The sequence below is a fragment of the Paralichthys olivaceus genome, chromosome 10 (assembly GCF_024713975.1).
Source record: "Paralichthys olivaceus isolate ysfri-2021 chromosome 10, ASM2471397v2, whole genome shotgun sequence".
Lineage (NCBI taxonomy): Eukaryota > Metazoa > Chordata > Actinopteri > Pleuronectiformes > Paralichthyidae > Paralichthys > Paralichthys olivaceus.
In genome coordinates, this window is record NC_091102.1 from 2,780,996 (window position 1) to 2,799,190 (window position 18,195).

Here is an 18,195-nt window from a genome sequence, read left to right on the forward strand (position 1 = left end):
CACCCTGCAGCCTCCTCAGGCGCATCATGACACTGCATGTGTGTGTGAGAGAGAGGGGGGGGGGGGTTTGGGCCTGCTGCCCCCTGCTCTGCTCTGTCACAAATCCTGTCTGCTAATGACTACCAGCTCTATAGGACCCGAGGCAGCAGGGGTTAAAGCCCACCAATTGAGCGAATAATGAGTTGAATTAGGAGATTTAGGGATGAGGTGGAAGGCAAAGGGGATGGGTGGTGCTGAATGAAAACCAGAGGTGCTTACCACAAAGCTGCGGCGCAGAGACGCTGTGTGTTGGAGTGTAATGGGGGGTACGGGCGGGGTGGTGGCGAGGAAGCTGGGTGAAAGTGGTGCCACGAGAGGCAACGCTCAGATATTCCTGTCATGCTCTCGCAAACACGTTTACAGACGTAATATGCATTTCAGTAAAGGAGCAGCGACCGGCCCACAAATATTATTACTGGAGCAGATGTCATCGCTGTGAGAAAATAACTTCTTAATCAGAACATTAAGTTCTGTTCACGTGGGGGAGGAAAAGCATTTCCATTCAGATTAAGTTGTTGTCGCATAATATTTTAGGCTGATGAGTTCGGACCATTGAAAGGAAAATGTGCGTCCCGGTGTTTATCAGTTTTGTGGAGGACGAGCGACGGTCTGATGAAGTTTATCTTTTAATTTCCCCGAACATCCACAGAGACGACTCACTGATATAATCTCAGGTGCAGTTTGCTCAGAGAGGAAGTGGCGGGTTTGAATAGCATCACTGCTCAGATTGAGTTGTTGGCCACTTATTAGCTTTATCTTGCATAATATTCTTCCTTACTGAGTTTGAGGCTGATTACTTTGGGACATTTAAATGAAAACCCAGCAGTCGGCCGGGTAGAGCCTCGCCTGAGTCTGTTTTTTAATTTCCTGGAACATCTATCGCACCCGTCTTTAGTAATAGTGCATTTAAAATGGTATTCTTCTGCTATATAAACACAGGAAGCTGCATTGTCATCCTCAGTTTCCAGTAAATTTCTCCCAAAACAGTCTCTCGGGTCATATTTTTTTCCGTTCCTGGTTTTCTTTTGATTGCATACATGTACAAATTAAGCAATATTTGGTTCCTGTGGCCACGCAGTTGACTCGGCCCAGCCTGCCTCCCTCAAACCAAGCTCTGTTCAAGTTTATACACAATGCACAACATTGTTCAAAAGACAGGGCGCTCTGAAATCGGCTGGAAGCCTTTGAACATCATTAAACAAGCCACTCCGAGCACAAACATAAACTCTGAGAGGAGTGATTCATGCTGAGAAGAAGACCTAGACGACAGGTCTGAAGATGATATCCACCAGAACCAATCAATCAAATTTGATTTGTATAGCTCATATTCACAGATCACAGCTTGTGTGATGGATTCCAACAAGGTGCGACATCCTTACATCCCTCAACAAGAGTAAAACTACCAAACAGAAACCTTCAGAGAGACACACGTGAGGGATCCCACTCAATAGATGCCTCCGTGAATTTCGAGTGAAATAAAGAGAAGTTTAACATCTGCTTTATGTCAAGGAGTGAAATTCTTCTTGTAGCTTGGTCAGCTCAGTTCTACCGTCCAGAAGCTTTCGGCAGGGGGACGGGCAGGTGGACTATTTTTAGATGGAAAGGCACGAAAAAGCGTCGAGGTGTCTCAGCAGGGATAATTATCTCCCGGTGAAAGAGTCGCAGCATGAGCTGATTGTCTTCAGACGAGTGGTAAACGCTTCTGCAGGACAACCTCCACCCTCCAGCTCATCACACTTAGGCTCTATTGTTTAGTGAAGGAGTGCACACACACACACACACACACACACACACACACACACACACACACACACACACACACACACACACAAAAATACTTGACCCAACTCCTCGTGGCAGGTTAAACACCGAGATTGTTCTGCACCGCCACTTCTCATCAGAATTGAAGCTCATTATGGAGGCAGAAGGGTGTGTGTGTGTGTGTGTGGGTGTGTGTGTGTGTGTGTGGGTGTGTATAAAGTCTTTTAGTTTTTAACTTTAGCTGCAGCAGGTCAGTTGTGTCCCCTCTTAGATTTGAATACGCTCAGTATGATGAGCGGGACGAGGACGCCAGAGTCAGTTTGGGAAACAAACTAAGAAACGTTGTAAAAAGTGAAGTTGTGATATATTTAGTCAGCCGGACTGCTTCACCTCTCATTCAGGCTTCTTCAGTTCTCTTGGATGAGAGTGTGCAGACTTATACAACTCCCGAAGACACCATGACCTGGGTGAACACACTTCTCACATCAGTGCAGGGGTGGCACACTGTGGCACTATCGCCTCACGGGAAAAAGGTTCTGTGTGTTCTCCTCGGGCCTGAATGAGTTTTTGTCCTCCAAACACCAGAGGTGTTGCAACAGGGCAGGTGAACGCGGTCAGACCCAGGAACAGCTGCTACGTTAGTTCACATTTTTTGAAAACCTTTTTGAAGAATTATCTGAAGATTGAAGTGATTTGGTTTTGACTCGTGCCTCTGAAACACTCCTGCCAACAAGCAGCATTCGTTAATTGGCGGCTCTGATTTGCCCGAAGAGCCTGAATGGTGGTTTGTCTTTATATGTTGGCCTGGCAATACGCTGGTGACTGTCCAGGGTGCAGTCCACCTCTCGCCCAGTGTCCGCTGAGACTTTCAAATACAAGTGACGCTAATGGATGGATATCAAAGTGTAATCCATCAGGAATGTAAGCTTGTGTACTGGCACACACAGTCTTGCGGGATGACTTTGTGTTGTGTTGACACAAAAAGTTGAGCCAGATTCACTTGTTTTCGTCGAGCAACCTTTTGGAAGACCGGGGTTTCCCCCCCGCTGGGCCGGAGTTGGTTTCAAGCAGCCTAAGTTCAGACATGGGTCAGACAGGATCTTAAAAATTTACTGTCTTTGGATTTAAAGCTGAATATTATTTCAGGGCGTCTCTGAAACTGAGCGTTGTGTCGTAAAAATGAATAAAACTTTCTGCCTGACTGTGGATAAGTATGTTGTGGTGCAGTGAGAAACAAAAAATGCTGCATCAGTCTTAGGTTGAATTATTATTTACCCAGAATACACAACAAATTAGTGTTGAGCATTTATGGAACCACACTGTCGGGACTGTTTCAGTTACGTTTTGTCCGTCTTTTATTTCTCCCTGTTTTTAGACCAGTTCTCTAAAACAGTGAGTCATGAGTCTGGTCGTCCTCTGAGCTAATAGCTGTGTTTCATTAATCGATGACTAATGACGACAAAAGGAAAAAACACACAAAGACAAAGAGTCGTGCCAGAACGTGAGGAATCACTTAAAGATTCCCTTCTGCTAATTCTTCATTCATCGGAGAAACAGAAGTTTTTCATTTTTTTGGGCTGCTTGAAGTCAGAGCTCCATTAGTCATGTTGATTTTATTTCGCAGAACAACTCTGATGATATTGTATATTTTTCTTTTTGTCTTCAAACACAATAAAAAGACCAAAAATGATAATAAATTAGTCCTATCGTGGTAATTATTGTGAAACCAAAGCCACAGAGCTCCATTGTGTTCCCAAAACAGTTAAAAACACATATTTTACTTTATTTTAAATCGACTCCACGCTGCCCTGCTGCTTTAAATATATCAGATCTGCTGTAGAACAAATGAACGACTTCTTCCTGTTTGAGAAACGTTTACCACAAACTAAACCATGCAGCTCTTTGTCTGTTCATGTGTTGACCGTTAAGAAAAATATAGAATAATTACTGCTCAACGAGGATTTGACCTGAATCGCCAGAATTTGACATTTTTGTTGAACCAATGAATTTCTCTTCCAGGACTTTATACGTCCACTGCTCAAGATTGGTACTTTTACTCTACTGCAGTACTTCAGTACAATTTTAAAATGCTTGTACTACTGCATTTACTTTGTACTTCATTACAGATGGAAATATTAACGTTTTTACTCCACCACCTTTATGTACTTTGCAGATTACAGGACTTTAACTGTAATAACTCAGTTTTACACTGATACACAACTGCTTTTACTTAAGTAAAGCGTCTGAGTACAGAAATTACTCTGAAGAAAAAGTGGATAGGTTGAGTTCGATCATTAACTGAAACAATCTCTGTAAAACTGAGATTTATGTAAAAACGTATATATCACATCACGTGCAGTGGTCATGTGGTGTAAATGGGAGGTAGATCATCTACTCTGAAGTTTCTTAGTTACATAAAATTCAGCGAAGACGAACCAACGATCGTTAAAAGTAAAAGCAGGGATTTCTGCAACGCCACTGTGGAAAGTCAAGTTTTTTTAAAAACGTGAAAGCGTTTCCAAAATCCTCAGTTTAGAGGATTAAGAACTCAGGAGTGGGTGTGAATGCCAAACGTAAATGTAGCGACAGACGTGTTGTAAAAGTAAAATGTGTTGGTGTGGACGTAGTCTGCATTTCTGTGTGAATTACTGTCACTCTCCATACATTTATTAGAAACCTCAGCCCTTTACACAGACCTGTAATTGATTGGCTTGGACGACGACTTGGCCCAGGTACAAGTGTGTGTGTGTGTGAGTGTTTGTGTGTGTGTGTGTGTGTGTCCATGAAAGTGAAATAAAAAGCAGGGAATTTGGGAATTCACAAATTTTAATTCACTTCAACACTGGATGAATTAAGTTTTCGTAGGAACTGTATTTGAGTCAAACCCTGATTCCTGTCATACAGAAAAAGCACAGTTAATCTTACGCAGTGATCGGAGTAATAATCTGTTTAGAGTGTAGCAGCCGATCAGGAGAGTCCGGCCACACGCCGTCCTTCCGCAGACATCGATACAGACACTTACACACAACTGCACCGGACACGAGAAAAGAAATAAAACAGTTTGGATTTCTTTTTTTTCTTTTTTTTTTTTAAATACTCTTGTGATTTAAATTTCCTGACACTGAAATGAACCGACTTCACTGAGTTGTCCGGACGAAAGAGAATAAAAACATCAACCTTCTCCAAAGTGGCTCAAAGACTCAAACAAGTTACTCAGCAAAATAAGAAATAAAAGTATACCAATAATAATAATAAAATAATTAATCCCTAAATTAATTTACAGACATTAAAAAGTGAGGAACAGAGTCAAACCTGCCACTTTTCTTTAATGGCTCAAAAAATTAGATTGTCGTCAACTGCAGCAAAAACCCCAAAAAAAAGCACAGTTTCGCTTTTTTATTCAACTTTTGCTCTTTTCAACAAGTTATTTACTAGTTTTGGGAAAATGAATAATAAAAAACTGGCAGAATACAGCATGACATTTTTTGACTTTTTTTTTTTTTTTACCCAGGAACACTCAGTAACTGCTTCTTTTTTAATTTTCTTCCACTCTCCGCTCCTCCTCCTCCTCCTCCTCTTCTTCTTCGTCGTCGTCGTCTTTTAGGGCAGCGTGCTCTTAATGTCTCTTGTTACCCAAACAACCGCCCAGTTCTGAAAACCAATATTTAAAAACCATGGAAATAAAACCTAAAAATAGCACAGGATGACAGCAATTCTAACCATAATAACAACAATAATAACAATAATGATAATAATAATCATGGATAAAGATAGCAATAAATAGGGTTGGTGAAGTTTAAGTGCGGGTAGGTGTGGTGAAACACAAGACCGTGGGCACCAATTAGAGAGAGGAAAAGGAGGAGAGCGAGAGAGGAAGAGTGGAAGGGGTGGACGACCGCACATAAAGTGACTGATTGTTTGGTTGCTGAATCTCCACTCTGTCCTCGCTTTCTGGACATTTTTTTCTCGCCACACGTATGCGGGCGGTGCCAGGCGAGGGTTCAGAGCCCCGAGTGTCCCTACACGCCACATCCTCTGGATTTCCGTCCACTGTCCTCCTGCCAGACTGTCCGCTGAGGGAGGACAGAGGTCATCACATCCACAATACATCAGTGTCTTTGTGAACAGTAAGTGCTTGATAGGACTGGTAGTGACTCTGGAGTGTGACGGTGAGATGAGGGCGGGACGTCAGGTGGTCGTTTCCCCTTTTATTACTTTTTTTTTTCTTTTTTTTCCTCCACTATGAAACGAAGCTGCAAGGTGAAGGGCAAGTCCGCGGCAGGCGACAGCATTTAGCAACATCAGTGTGTGTCCTGAGGATTCGTAGGATTGCAGAGGTCCGAGAGGACCCCGGGATCCAGTCAATCAAATGTCAATCAGCACATGTGGACTTAACGTCCTGTATGGGACTGTGCTCGGACGTTAGAGAGGAGGAGCAGGGACAATTTCTCTTCTGACGACTGGTTGATTCATAGAAAGTTCTGTGGGTTTGGTGTTTGTGCCTGTTTTGTCGGTCGGAGGCCTGAACAGCAGTAGTCTCACCTGCTAATGAAACCCTGGAGTGAATGGTTCAAACGTTTGTGGAAAAGCTGTTTCACAGTTACGCCGTGGCACAGCACTCTGCGAACCTGCTGTCTTTGGCTGAGGTAATTTCACTCCATAAATCAGGTTTTCACAGATGTCTGTCTGGGATTGTCACGATAAAGAGTCTGTCTGGTCGCAGTATTTCAGTCTAATGGTTTTCTTGCTTGATGTGTACCTACAGAGACATTTATGTCTCATACAGTTTCTGTGCAGCCATATTCCATCAGTTTGATTCCAGTTCCTCAGTTCTGCATTGTAGATTCTCCTCCCTCTCTCTTTTCTCCTGGCCTCTCCTCTCTGTTTGTCAGTCTCTACCTCTGGTAGTCAGCCTGCTCTCTAGGACTGGATGAGGAGCTCCCGGGGGCCATGTTGCCCCCTGGCCGGCTGTGTCCCTTGTCCTTGCTCTCCTCCTGAGCCACGGTGGCTCCTGAGGATGACTGGCCGGAGCTGGTGCTGGAGCCGGAGGATGCTGAAGGCTGGTTCAGGCCTCCTGTGCTCCCACCATTACCCTCTGTGGACTGGTAGATGTCCTCAGCTCCATCCTCACTGGACTCTGGGTCCTCTGAGCCCGACAGCAACTCTTCTTCTCTGTACTCGCTGACGTCCACACCTCCGCTGGCGGTAGCCCCCTCACACAGCTCCTTGAGGCGGCCGTGGTGCTTCACGTGGTAGCGCTGGTTCTGGAAGAACTTGATGATGGTGTGTTTGGGCAGGTCGAGCTGAGCCGACAGGGTGTGGATGGCCTCCTGGTCTGGATACAGGCCGACATCTTGGATGAAGCTCTGCAGGATACCCAGGGCCTCCAGGGAAATCTAACAGGATTCAGGAAAGACAGATAGATTAATAAGATGCTTTCACTTTATGGGTCCTGAGCAGAGAAAACAATAAGAGACTCTACCTTAGTGCGTGATCGTGGCTTCTTGTTGCTCCCAGCACTACCAACAGAGCCAGGACACCCGCCCGCCCCTCCTGCTCCCACGTTCTGTGAGCCCTCCTCGTTCCCTGGGGCAGATAGCGGTTCCTCTCGCATCGGGGACAGGCGGTGCTCCTTCATCGGGACCGGGGGTGGCCTGTGAAGTGCCTGACGGGAAAGACAAAAGAGCTGATTAATGGGGCACAGTGACCCCTGATCAAGACCGCTGCAAGGAATTCATTTTAAACAACATAACGAATTGAATAACAACCTTGTTTCATATTTTAATTTCAACATATGGAAACATGTGTGGTTTCTAGTCAGTCCAGGGCGTCAAATGATTCTTTAATCTTCCACCCGGAATCAAATATTAAGTCCTGAGTATCATTTGTGAATGACAGTAACCTTGTCTGATGCAACACATCTAATAAAACAACCAGTAACCCATTGCAGCACACAGTAGCCAGGGCTGCGGGTCAGCCGAGGGTGAGAACAAGTGTTTCACAGCTGACGGAATGTCACAGTCTATTAACCTGCTCCAAGGCTGCGTGCCATTCAAACTGTGTGTGTGTGTGTGTGTGTGTCCACTATACCTTTGACCTAATGTGTGTAAGATTAGCTCTAGTAAAACGCCAACCACCTGTCTGCCAGGAAGTGTCTTATTTACCAACTTATGACACCTCATCACTATTTAACCATTAAATTCCTCAGACAGGCTGTGGCTCTAATGGTAGAGGGGGGGAGGGGGGGGGGGAGAAAACAGCAGGAAAAAGTGAATGAAGCTGAAAATCTGTTCGAGGAGTGCAGGTTACACACCGAAAAAAAAGTGTTTATTTACTTTCTAAAAGCAAAAATAAGTTGTTTATTTGTTTATGACTTAAGTTGTTATGCTCATATCTTTATTTTTAATCTTTTACATTCATCGTTTACGAGACAAGAATTAAAATAACCTGAATTCAAATAGTGGCAGAAAGGTTTTTTTTATTTTTTACCCCCCGTTTGTTTTCAAGCAGGATTATTCAAAAACAACTAAATTGATTTCACGTCAAGAACCAGCAATCTGCAGGAGAGCGTGAGTCAACGAGGTTTTGTCTTCGTCTGTCTGTTATTTAGCAGAAAACCACTGGATTAGTTATCAGGTAACTTGATGGAAGGAAGCAGGAAGCACATTTTTTTATTTTTTCACGCTCTTTTTTTGGACCTCTCACGAAGGTGTGAGGTTTTTAAATAACGAGTGAAGGAGGAGAAATGCATTTGTTCCTGTGATGGGTGGGGCCGTCAGCGGCGTGTCTGTGTGACAGCAGCGAGGAGGCTGAAGTGTTGGGAGGGAAAGTGGGGACTCTGGTTGTTTGTCAGGAGGTAGTGGCTGTTGTGAGAGCGTTGCGGTCGTGTCCCGCCCGCTCGCTTTAAGAGCAGGGAGGGGCCTCCCCACTGGAATGCCCAGCTATAAATCTGTGGCGCATTAAAATTAAAGGACCCACATAAAGATAATAGTCATTCGCTTTTCTCTCCCTCTCTTCAATAATAACAGGGTATTACTTAAATAATACTGAGGGCAGGCCAGACCATGAAATTGCTGCGATTTTATTTGCAGGGGCTTTATTTTCCTGGGTGAGGCGAGGAGGGGAGAGAAACCAATTTACAGGAATTCAGGAGGTTTTTCCCCTTTTTTTTTTTTTTTTTTTTTTGTGTGTGTCATTTTTCTCTCTCCCTCCGCTGAATCTTCTGTTTCTTCCACGTGACGGTTTTAGATATTGAGAGAAGACGGTAGAGAGAGAGAGAGAGAGAGAGAGTCACTGACATGGAGAAAAGATATGAACCCCTGTCCTAATGAGGACCACACAGCCACAAACATCCCCCCCCAACAATCTCACTGAGACACTTAATAACTAAATTGTGGGTAAATCGTGGAGGGGATTGCAAAACCTCTCGTCTCCACCCCCTCCCAGCACACACAGCCCCCCCCCCCCCTCTCTCTCTCTCTCTCTCTCTCTCTCTCTCCATTCACAGAGCTTCATCATTTCTTCTCTTACTCGGGCTGACAGCGAGGACTCTTGGATCAATCGCCACACACACATGCACACTTGGACGGCGGGGCCTGGTCTCCCTCATGTACTAATGATGATGTTAGAGAGCAGAGCCAAACACACAGGGCTGGACTCAGACTTTATCTCCTCGTCTCTCTCTCTCTCTCTCTCTCCCTCCCCCTCCCTCCCTTCCTCCTCTTCTTCAATACAAATCTCCCCCTGTTTTTATTGTCTTCTCCTTCTTTCTCTTTCCTCCACTCAGGTCTAATGCATCAGGACACTAATGAAGTGGGCCTCTGCCAACATGGCTCCACGTCCAAATCAGCCCACAGAAAGGCGGATGCCAGTAGCCCCCCCCACCTCCCCCGTCCACCTCCCTACGTCCTCCACCTTCCTCCCCTCAGCTCCTCCTCACCCCTGCCTGTCCCGCTTTTTACACCTCCAGTCTTCTCTGCCTCCTCCGTCCCTTTGCTTTAACCAGTGGTTCTCAGATTCTTTTTTTTTGCGGAACCTGTTTCACATCTCAGATATATGAGCTGCTGTCACTTTCATGAAAGCGTCATTTCCCCTTTAAATGTTCAGATGATCCCTGATCTCACCAAAATTTATCTTGATTAAAAAAATAAGGCTTAAGATTTAGAGGACTGGACGAAGTGTTTGAGACAGAGGCTGAAAAGAGGAGCTGCAGCAATGGACAGTCTGAGGACACTGATGTGTTTTCTGAACATTGGAGCATTTTACAATAATAACCTGAATATAAATATATGTTGAAATATAAGTAGGATTGTTAAAAGTGGCCGTGATACTTTCACTAAGTAATGTAAATGAATATTTGTTTCAAACGCTTAAGATTGATTCTATTCTATTATTTCTTTTCTATATATTTCACATTTTAAAAAAACTGTTGCACTGACAGAATCTCTGTTTGATTCTGGACAAGTGAAGAATGTGATGTAAAAAGAACCTTCACCTCCTCTAACTCCTCCTCATCTCTGACCGTTACGCGTCTTTTGGAAGAGACTCCATGTCACTTCAGAGCAACACAATACAGCCCCGCTCTCCCAAAACCACAAGCACTGGAGCCCTGCGGCCGGGCCGGCTCTTCTCGTGGCATGATTCAATATTCCTGAAAAACTTCTGCTCTTTTATTTTCTTCCCTTCTTTCCATCTCACCCTTTCTTTTCTCTCTCTCTCTCTCTCTCTCTCTCTCTCTCCTGGCAGTGCCGTGAGTGCACTGCAGTAAAATGAAAAAGTTTTCTTTTAAACGTAAATCAAGGCAAATTGCGACGCAGAACTATGAAAGAATTATAGAACATGAAATATTCATCTTCTCCTTAATGAGCTCTGGTCCTCCTGGGCCCCTAAACCCTCTCTCTCTCTTTTTCTTTCTGTGTGTGTTTTGCTGTGTGTGTGTATATGTGTGTGTGTGTGTGTGTGTGTGTGTGTGTGTGTGTGTGTGTGTGTGTGTGTGTGTGTGTGTGTGTGTGTGTGTGTGTGTGTGTGTGTGTGTGTGTGTGACCCCTGGAGACACCATTAACACAGAGATAAATATGTAATGAAGAAAAAAAAAAAAACTTTTCTCTCAGTTTTGTGCATGACTTCACCTTTCCTGTTAATCAGCGAGATATGTTTTTATTTTCTCTTTCTCTCGGTCCCTCGTTCCTTCACTCAGTTGAAGTGTGTGTGACTGTGACTCTGGAGGACTGGATCCAGGCTGAGGGAGTAAATGAGTCACTGCACAGTGACAGTTTTTTTATTTTAATTTTTTTTTTGTATATAATAATGCGTCATTGATGAAATACTGTACACACGTAATGTTATTGAGGCGAGCTGGGAGCACAGCACATTCTAAGTGTGTGTGTGTGTGTGTGTGTGTGTGTGTGTGTGTGTGTGTGTACACTCGAGCTGTTGCATATTTTTTTCATTCAAACAGTGTGTGTGGTATTCATTCCATTTATCTGCAATTAAACAATTAACTTAATTGTGGTTCGCCAAAAAGCCCAAACTCCACCCTGCTACAGGGAGTACGAGGCCACCGGGATGTAGAAACAGAGAGAGAGAGAGAGAGAGAGAGAGAGAGAGAGAGAGAGACTCTTCCGCCTCCTCTCAACGGAGACGAATGAAGATGACAAACAAATTATGGATAATCGTTAAAAACAATAGAATAACAGAGAAAGAATATTTTTACTCTTCCATCATCTCATGTCACGGCTGCAAACAATGGTTATTACATTTGAGGCTGGGCATTAAAATGATATTAAAAATGATCGCACTATATTTTTTGAATCTAACACTCTCTTGAGATTAAAACCACAACGTTCACTCAATAGATAACTGGTGACTCTTCCAGCTGTTGGACCTGATCACTGAGGTTCTGCTGAGCTGGTGAAAACTGGTGGTTCTGGATGGAGGGTTCCGAGAATAGTGCGTGATGATGATGTCATCGGGGGGGGGGTGTCCTGGATTGTGCTCGGAGACTTTTTTAACAGAACGCTGTTGTAACGAGGGGTGTGGCGTTTCACAGCCTGCGTCAGAGAAAGATTTAGAGCCGGGGGAGTCGAAGCTCGATCCGGTCGGAACGTCTCAGCCTCTGCTCGGCTGCTCTCAGTTTTGTGGACGTGGAAATCACAGATATTTTGTAATTATTGAAGCGTCGAGGTTGACATTTTGTCCTGACCGAGAACATGAACCATAACACTGTGGTGTCCACGCCCCCGCTGCACACGGTGATTTATGGTCTACTTGACTCTAAATGGATCATGATTTACAAAATGAACATCAGCTGTATTGAAGAAAACTTGAAACTAGAGATTGAGACGTAAAATGTTTTCCGATGTTATTAATCCAGTGAGAAGAAGAGTCAATGCCTCATAGACTACTATAGAAATAACCAGTGGAGTCGCCCCCTGCTGGGCAATGGAGAGAAGACAGGTTTCAGGCACTTAAGCATTAGCTTCACTTGCCAGAGCCGGAGTCTACGTCCATTTTCAAATACAGACGATGGTCGTAGCGTAACTTTATATAACAGCTCATAATCCTCCTTCGAGAGACAACTCTCTTCTTTCCTCGCTGTAACATTAACACACTTCAGAGGCGTCCGCTGAGGATTGAAATGTTTTGACAGCAGCGATTTGTTGCTGCACCTTTTGTATGCGAGGCCAGTGAAGCACCTTTTTAACTGAGGAGAGACACAAAGACAGAGGACGAGAGGACGAGGGCTGTCGTTGTTACTACTTGTTCTAGTCCACCACTCCTGGGGTCTCAGCCACGGCGAGCGGTCACACACACACACACACACACACACACACCCTTGACTTGCAGCAGAAATCAATTTAGCAAAAACAATAAAGAAATAATTTATAAGGGCAGACTCTGCCAAATTAGCTGTGGGACGCACTTAACTGCTAAAGCCGTATGAATAAGAGCTGTGGAGCGAGCACCAGGACCGTGTCAGTCATGAAGAAATGTGATGCTGCTGACATGAACACACACACACACACACACACACACACACACACACACACAGCACCTGCAGATTTAATAGACACAGTCAGAGATCTCCCAGAGCCCCTGGCATGCAGAAATGTCTCACGCTACTGTACAGCACATAGTGTCCAGTCCACAAAGACACACACAGACACACACACACATTCATGTTTCATGTGGTCGGTTGTTACAGTTTTAGAAAGCCTCTTATTGTCCAAACACAAAAGAGCGCTCAGATTACTGACTATCAGTGTGAGATTGTGTGTATGTGCGGCAGATGGGACACATGTGTGGTCTGTGGTGGCAGGCCGGCTGGAGCCTGAGGTTGGTGGGGGCTTCATCTGAGACGGGGGGCGGGGGGGTCCTGAAGACAGTCTCACACACACACACACACACACACACACACACAAACACACACACACACACACACACACCTCATTTCCCATTAATAAATCACCAGCGTTTCGCCACAGTTCATCTCCCCGTGTCTCTCGATGTGGGTGGGGTGGGGGGGGGGGTTACAACATGGGCGTTATGAGGTTAAACTTTATTTTTAGTCTTTTAGTGCGAGAGGAGCAGAGGAATGTGTTAATGGTGCCACCACAGCTTCCTCCCCGACTTCCCATCAGCCTTTTAATACACAGCTCTGAGCTGAACGGTTTAAATAAAGAATAAAATTACTTGGCGGTGGAGTGGAGGTGGGCGGAGCCACAAAAAACAACCTCTGCGATCTGTGTCGAAGTTTCAGCTTTTGCCTGGTTTTGATTTATGACATATGGAATATACTATATGTGGTATATAATAGGTTTGCACTGGGGGGGGGCGGTGGTGGTTAAGAGAGGCCGTCTCTATAGGCTCAAACCCACCAGGCTTCAATGTACGTGAGCAGCGTCTCATCCTGACCTTTGACCTCTGCTCCGTCAATCAGGAGTCGGACAGTGACACATTCCGCTGTCGTTGATCTGGACTCATTGGATTTAAAGGAACAGCTCAAATAAACATGAGAATTTCCCACATTGCAAACACTCATTTCATTTTGGTGCAAATCCAGGAATTCTTTTTTCACTTTCCGTAACATTACGAAATGGAGTGTTTTTCCACATTTTTGTTAAATTTCTCGAGAAATAACTCACGAATCTTCACCGGACACATGTAAAGTGTTAATATCTATGAACAGTTGACATTTCTTGCGATCCGGATAATGATCCAGATGTATTTAATCTCAATACGTTTATTTTCAAAATGCTGATAAAGAGGCCAGGTCAGTTATGTGCTCACAGAGTTCTCTTCTAGTTTTGGTCTGAGATGTTGTCGCTAGTTCAACATCTATCAACAGTTAATATTGTATTTATTAGATAATTATCATTTTATTCATGTAGCTTAATTTGATTGTTTCAGTGAGACTGTCTATAAAACTGTTAACGTCCTCAAATTAAAAACAAATGTGCAGCACAGCAATAAAATAAAAACTATGACTATGAGTAAAACTATTGTTCATATTTATATTTCTGCTGTATCTGCAGCTTCTGATCAGTAGTAGATAAGGTTTTATCTTTACAGCTGTGGGGCAGTAAAAAGTCAGAGAGAGACAGACAGGGTGGGTTCATTATGGACAGTTAATGAAAGAGGCCAGCACATCAGTGAGTTTCCTGCATCGATCTCCTGCCTCCCTCTGCCTCCGTCCTCAAAAACTAATGGGGCATTTCCTCTTGTGCCACACCACCCAGCAACTCTGTTTACTCTGCGCTCCACTGGGGCACAGACACACAAACACATGTGCACACACAACGAGATCAAACGCCGCTGGACACGAAATGAATATAATAAGTAAACAGTAATGACAGGTGTGGTCTGTGAGGGAGGAGAACCAGTTCCACACTTCTTTCACTCAGTCGGTGGAAGCACGACTGTGTGTCTGTACGTGTGGGAGGTGAACGCTCAACCTGTGTACAAACCTGTGCTACTTAAACACCAGAGAACTTTTAATCTGAAGCAAAAATCAAAACAGAAATCACGATGAACTGGTGATAAACTTTATACGTCAATTAAAGTACTAATATTAGACTGTAGATGTACTTTATTCCCACTCAAAGCAGATTCATTTTTAACTGTAACTGGTGTTTTTATAGGGTTAGGGTTGATTATTACACTAATGTGTGAGCAGCATTTTACCATTATAGTTGATTTCATATGTAAATAATATTATTATTATTTGATAAATCCTTACTTGACTCAGTGATTGATTGTTTGGTCTGTAAATGCCACCCTTTGCAACCAACTGTCCAAACCTCAGAATTGTTCATTAAAACTAAATTTCAGCTAATAAAAGTTATCGGAGAGAAAAGCAGGAAATCTTAAAATATATGAAGAGAAAGAATAAAAATTGGCTGAATAACTTTAAAGGCAGTTGCTAATTAATCTGTCAATCAATTCTGATTGTCAAACAAAAGTTTTCCAATTTTTCAGATCTGAATAAAGCTGTCAGGTAGTTCTGGAAAAGTAAAGTGAAAATACTTGTGAGGGTCATGTAGTGAATATCTGGTTTTACCTGTGTGTCCTGCGGCAGGTGGAGGACGGTGTGCAGCCTCTCGGAGTGATGGTGTCTGGACTCCTCCTCGTACGCCAGGTCTCTGTCGGCCTGCGGCAGCGCCAGGAACCTCCGGATGGTGCACAGGTTCTCCCACAGCGTGCGGTTCTCCGGGCTGGGGTTCTCCTTCCACCGCAGCAGCTCGCACAGCCAACCCTGGAAGAGGACACGGAAAGCAGGTGGGTTCACAAACAGGCAGATGTTTAAGGGATAATCAACTTCACCGAGGTGTTTTCATCTGTGTTAGAAGGTTACACAAAAACTACCGGACAGATTTCCATGAAATTTTGAGGAGAGAATATCGCCAGGGGCCGTCTTTGTATTTCTTGTTTTAGGGAACCCTTACAGCCGCGGAGTCTAAGAACAGAAACTTAACCCACCAGAAAAAAATAATTTTAGGTACATAAAGAAAACCTGTGAATTGTGAGGAGATAAAGTATCGAGAGCAGAATTGAAATTAGCAAGTTGGAAGTGCGTGAGGTGAATGTCGCAGAGGAAGATGGGGGTTGGGGCTGATTGGGGGGGGGGGGGGGGTAGATGGAGGAGATTTGATTATATCTGCTAGACTGGTTCGGTTTGTGACACCAGCTGTTGTGTTCAACCAGCCACCTCGGGCAGCATGCACCGATAATAGCCTGATCATCTCTCCCTCTCCGTCGCTCTCCGTCCTTGTGGCCAGCTGCAGCAGATGGGTGCACTGAGCCGTGACCCCGAGCCACCCCCGGACCCACCGACCTGGGAGACCACGCAGACCGCACACACATACTGTATACAGGATGCACATATTTAACACACACCTGGCACCCTCGGCCACATGCTACTGTCCTGACACACTCGACCGTGTGACACAAGTTTGAATGAATGCAATTCGTAAATGAAGGGATTAAGTTCAGCTCCCGTCGCCTCCTGAGATTTGTTCTTGTTCAATACAGATTTAATCTGTGAAGAGTTTTTGTTTCTCCACATTTTCTTTTTAATTCAGTTCTTGATTTCAGCCCGAGGAGGGAAACAAACATGTATTAGGTTTAGAGAGAGGAGGAGGAGTCTCAAGCTGCCGTAACACAAACCAAGAGAAAATAAAAATAAATATGAATGTCTTTATTTAGGTGCTTCAAGTATCACTGTGCATCAAGAGTAATCGTGCTTCAGAAGCAGCCGTGCGGAGCTGAAGGCTGCGTAGATACTGACTCTCTATTCCTCTGACAGGTGGAGGTTAAACCTGCAGTTCTCTGATCTGTGAAAGCATCGAAACTATTTCAGAAAAAAGAAGGAAGGACCCGTTTGAAAAGGACGGACCGACGAGAGAGAGAAACGTGTTGTTTGTTCCTTCGTCGTTCTGTAAAAATCTTTATTGAATGAATAGTCCTGGCATCATGTTGTGTGCTGAATTTTATTATTATATTTTAAAATCGTTACCGACCCTTCGTCAGTGTAGTGACAGTTGTAAAGTCTGTTTGGAATGCGGTGTTTGTTTGACCTGTGGTGATGCCGCTCGCAGCTTTATTTCTCAAACTGTCAAAGTGACCTGCAGCAAATAGAGACCGTGAAGCTGTTCCACATCTGCTGCACAAAGACTCGCTCACGTGTTTTTTCAAAAGTTGGACGCAGGACTTAGAACCACGGAACTGAAGAATCAGTTCTCGTCATGATGATGAGTCAGAGATGCAGCTGCTGGTCAGCTATTTATTCAAAGTTTATTAATATTGAACGTATCATTTGTCCAAACTCAACACTGCACGTCCCGGGGCCCTTAACAATACACACGTGTGTGAAGATGATTCGATGAACGGTTCTCGGGATCTGAGAGACACAGAGACTATTAGAGAGATTCAGTGTCGATCTGAGGATCGGGTCGGAAAAAAACTTGATGAAAGAAGTTGCAGATCCAAATGTGAGTGAACGCTGATCTAAGTCATCATATTTTCTGTTCTCACAGTGACTCCCTCACCTGACTCTTGTTGGCGGCCACTTTGGCAAACAGAGCCTGGGACACCTTCGCTCTCTTCATCTCCTGCTGGATTTCATCGTAGACGCCCGACGTGATGTTAACCAGCGACTCCAGCTTCAGCGGAAGGTCGGGGGCCGGACCGGACGGCTTGGGCTGGAAGAGACGAGCACGGCGTGATTTACTGCACAGTGAGTAACAACTGTCAACGATCACAAAGGCACTTAAGGGTTCTGCTGCAATTTCAAAGGATTTGTTTCGTAAAACTACTCAGAGATGTACACACGAGAGCAAATCTTGTGTATACGTATGAGTCAAGGTTATCAGCTGATGATCAGGCTCCGTGAACAGACATGCAGTGTTCGCCGTACGAGCATGGGCCGCACATCTGCAGAGCACGTCTCCACATGACTTTTGTTTACAGATCAAAGTCATTAAGTCCGTTTCTTTTGTCGTTCTCTGTTGTTTCTGTTTGAGCGAACATGTATTGGCTCTCAGACGGCTTGTATACACAGTGTTTGAAGTCGTCCACAAGACATGTACAGACCAGCTAGCTTACATTCCCTCAGTGTAAACGATGCTGAGATAATTTTACATAGACATAATAAGAATCACGAGCACATTCGCCCAGAGCCATGAATGGGCATTTGCCCTGACATCAGAGGGAGCTTCTTATCACTGACATTGCTAAATTGTTTTGCGCACATGGAAAGACATTTCCAAATACTGTGTAATGTCCTTTATGTTTACAATATGCTGCTATGATAGCTTTGAAGCTGTTGTCCCATTATAAATGGCAAAAAAAAAAAAAAAAGACAAAGTGCATTGCGTGCTGCGGTGAGGGCGAGGTGAA

The 18,195-nt window shown here is 44.3% G+C and overlaps 1 protein-coding gene across 4 annotated transcripts in view; it reads right to left on the reverse strand.

The window, feature by feature from the left end:
* Window positions 1–5,181: 5,181 nt before the first annotated feature.
* Window positions 5,182–18,195, reverse strand: part of satb2 (SATB homeobox 2) — a 38,811-nt gene continuing 25,797 nt past the window's right edge. For 2 of the 4 annotated variants that reach the window (XM_069533152.1, XM_020104561.2), the window contains exons 11-14: window positions 17,346–17,498; window positions 15,359–15,553; window positions 7,283–7,465; window positions 5,182–7,196 (exon numbers count right to left, since the gene is read on the reverse strand). In XM_069533152.1, coding sequence (XP_069389253.1) covers window positions 6,696–7,196; window positions 7,283–7,465; window positions 15,359–15,553; window positions 17,346–17,498 — 1,032 coding nt within the window. In that variant the 3' untranslated portion in view covers window positions 5,182–6,695. Of the gene's footprint in view, window positions 7,197–7,282; window positions 7,487–15,358; window positions 15,554–17,345; window positions 17,499–18,195 lie in introns of all 4 variants that reach the window. The other 2 variants (XM_020104562.2, XM_020104560.2) reach the window with 1 other exon arrangement.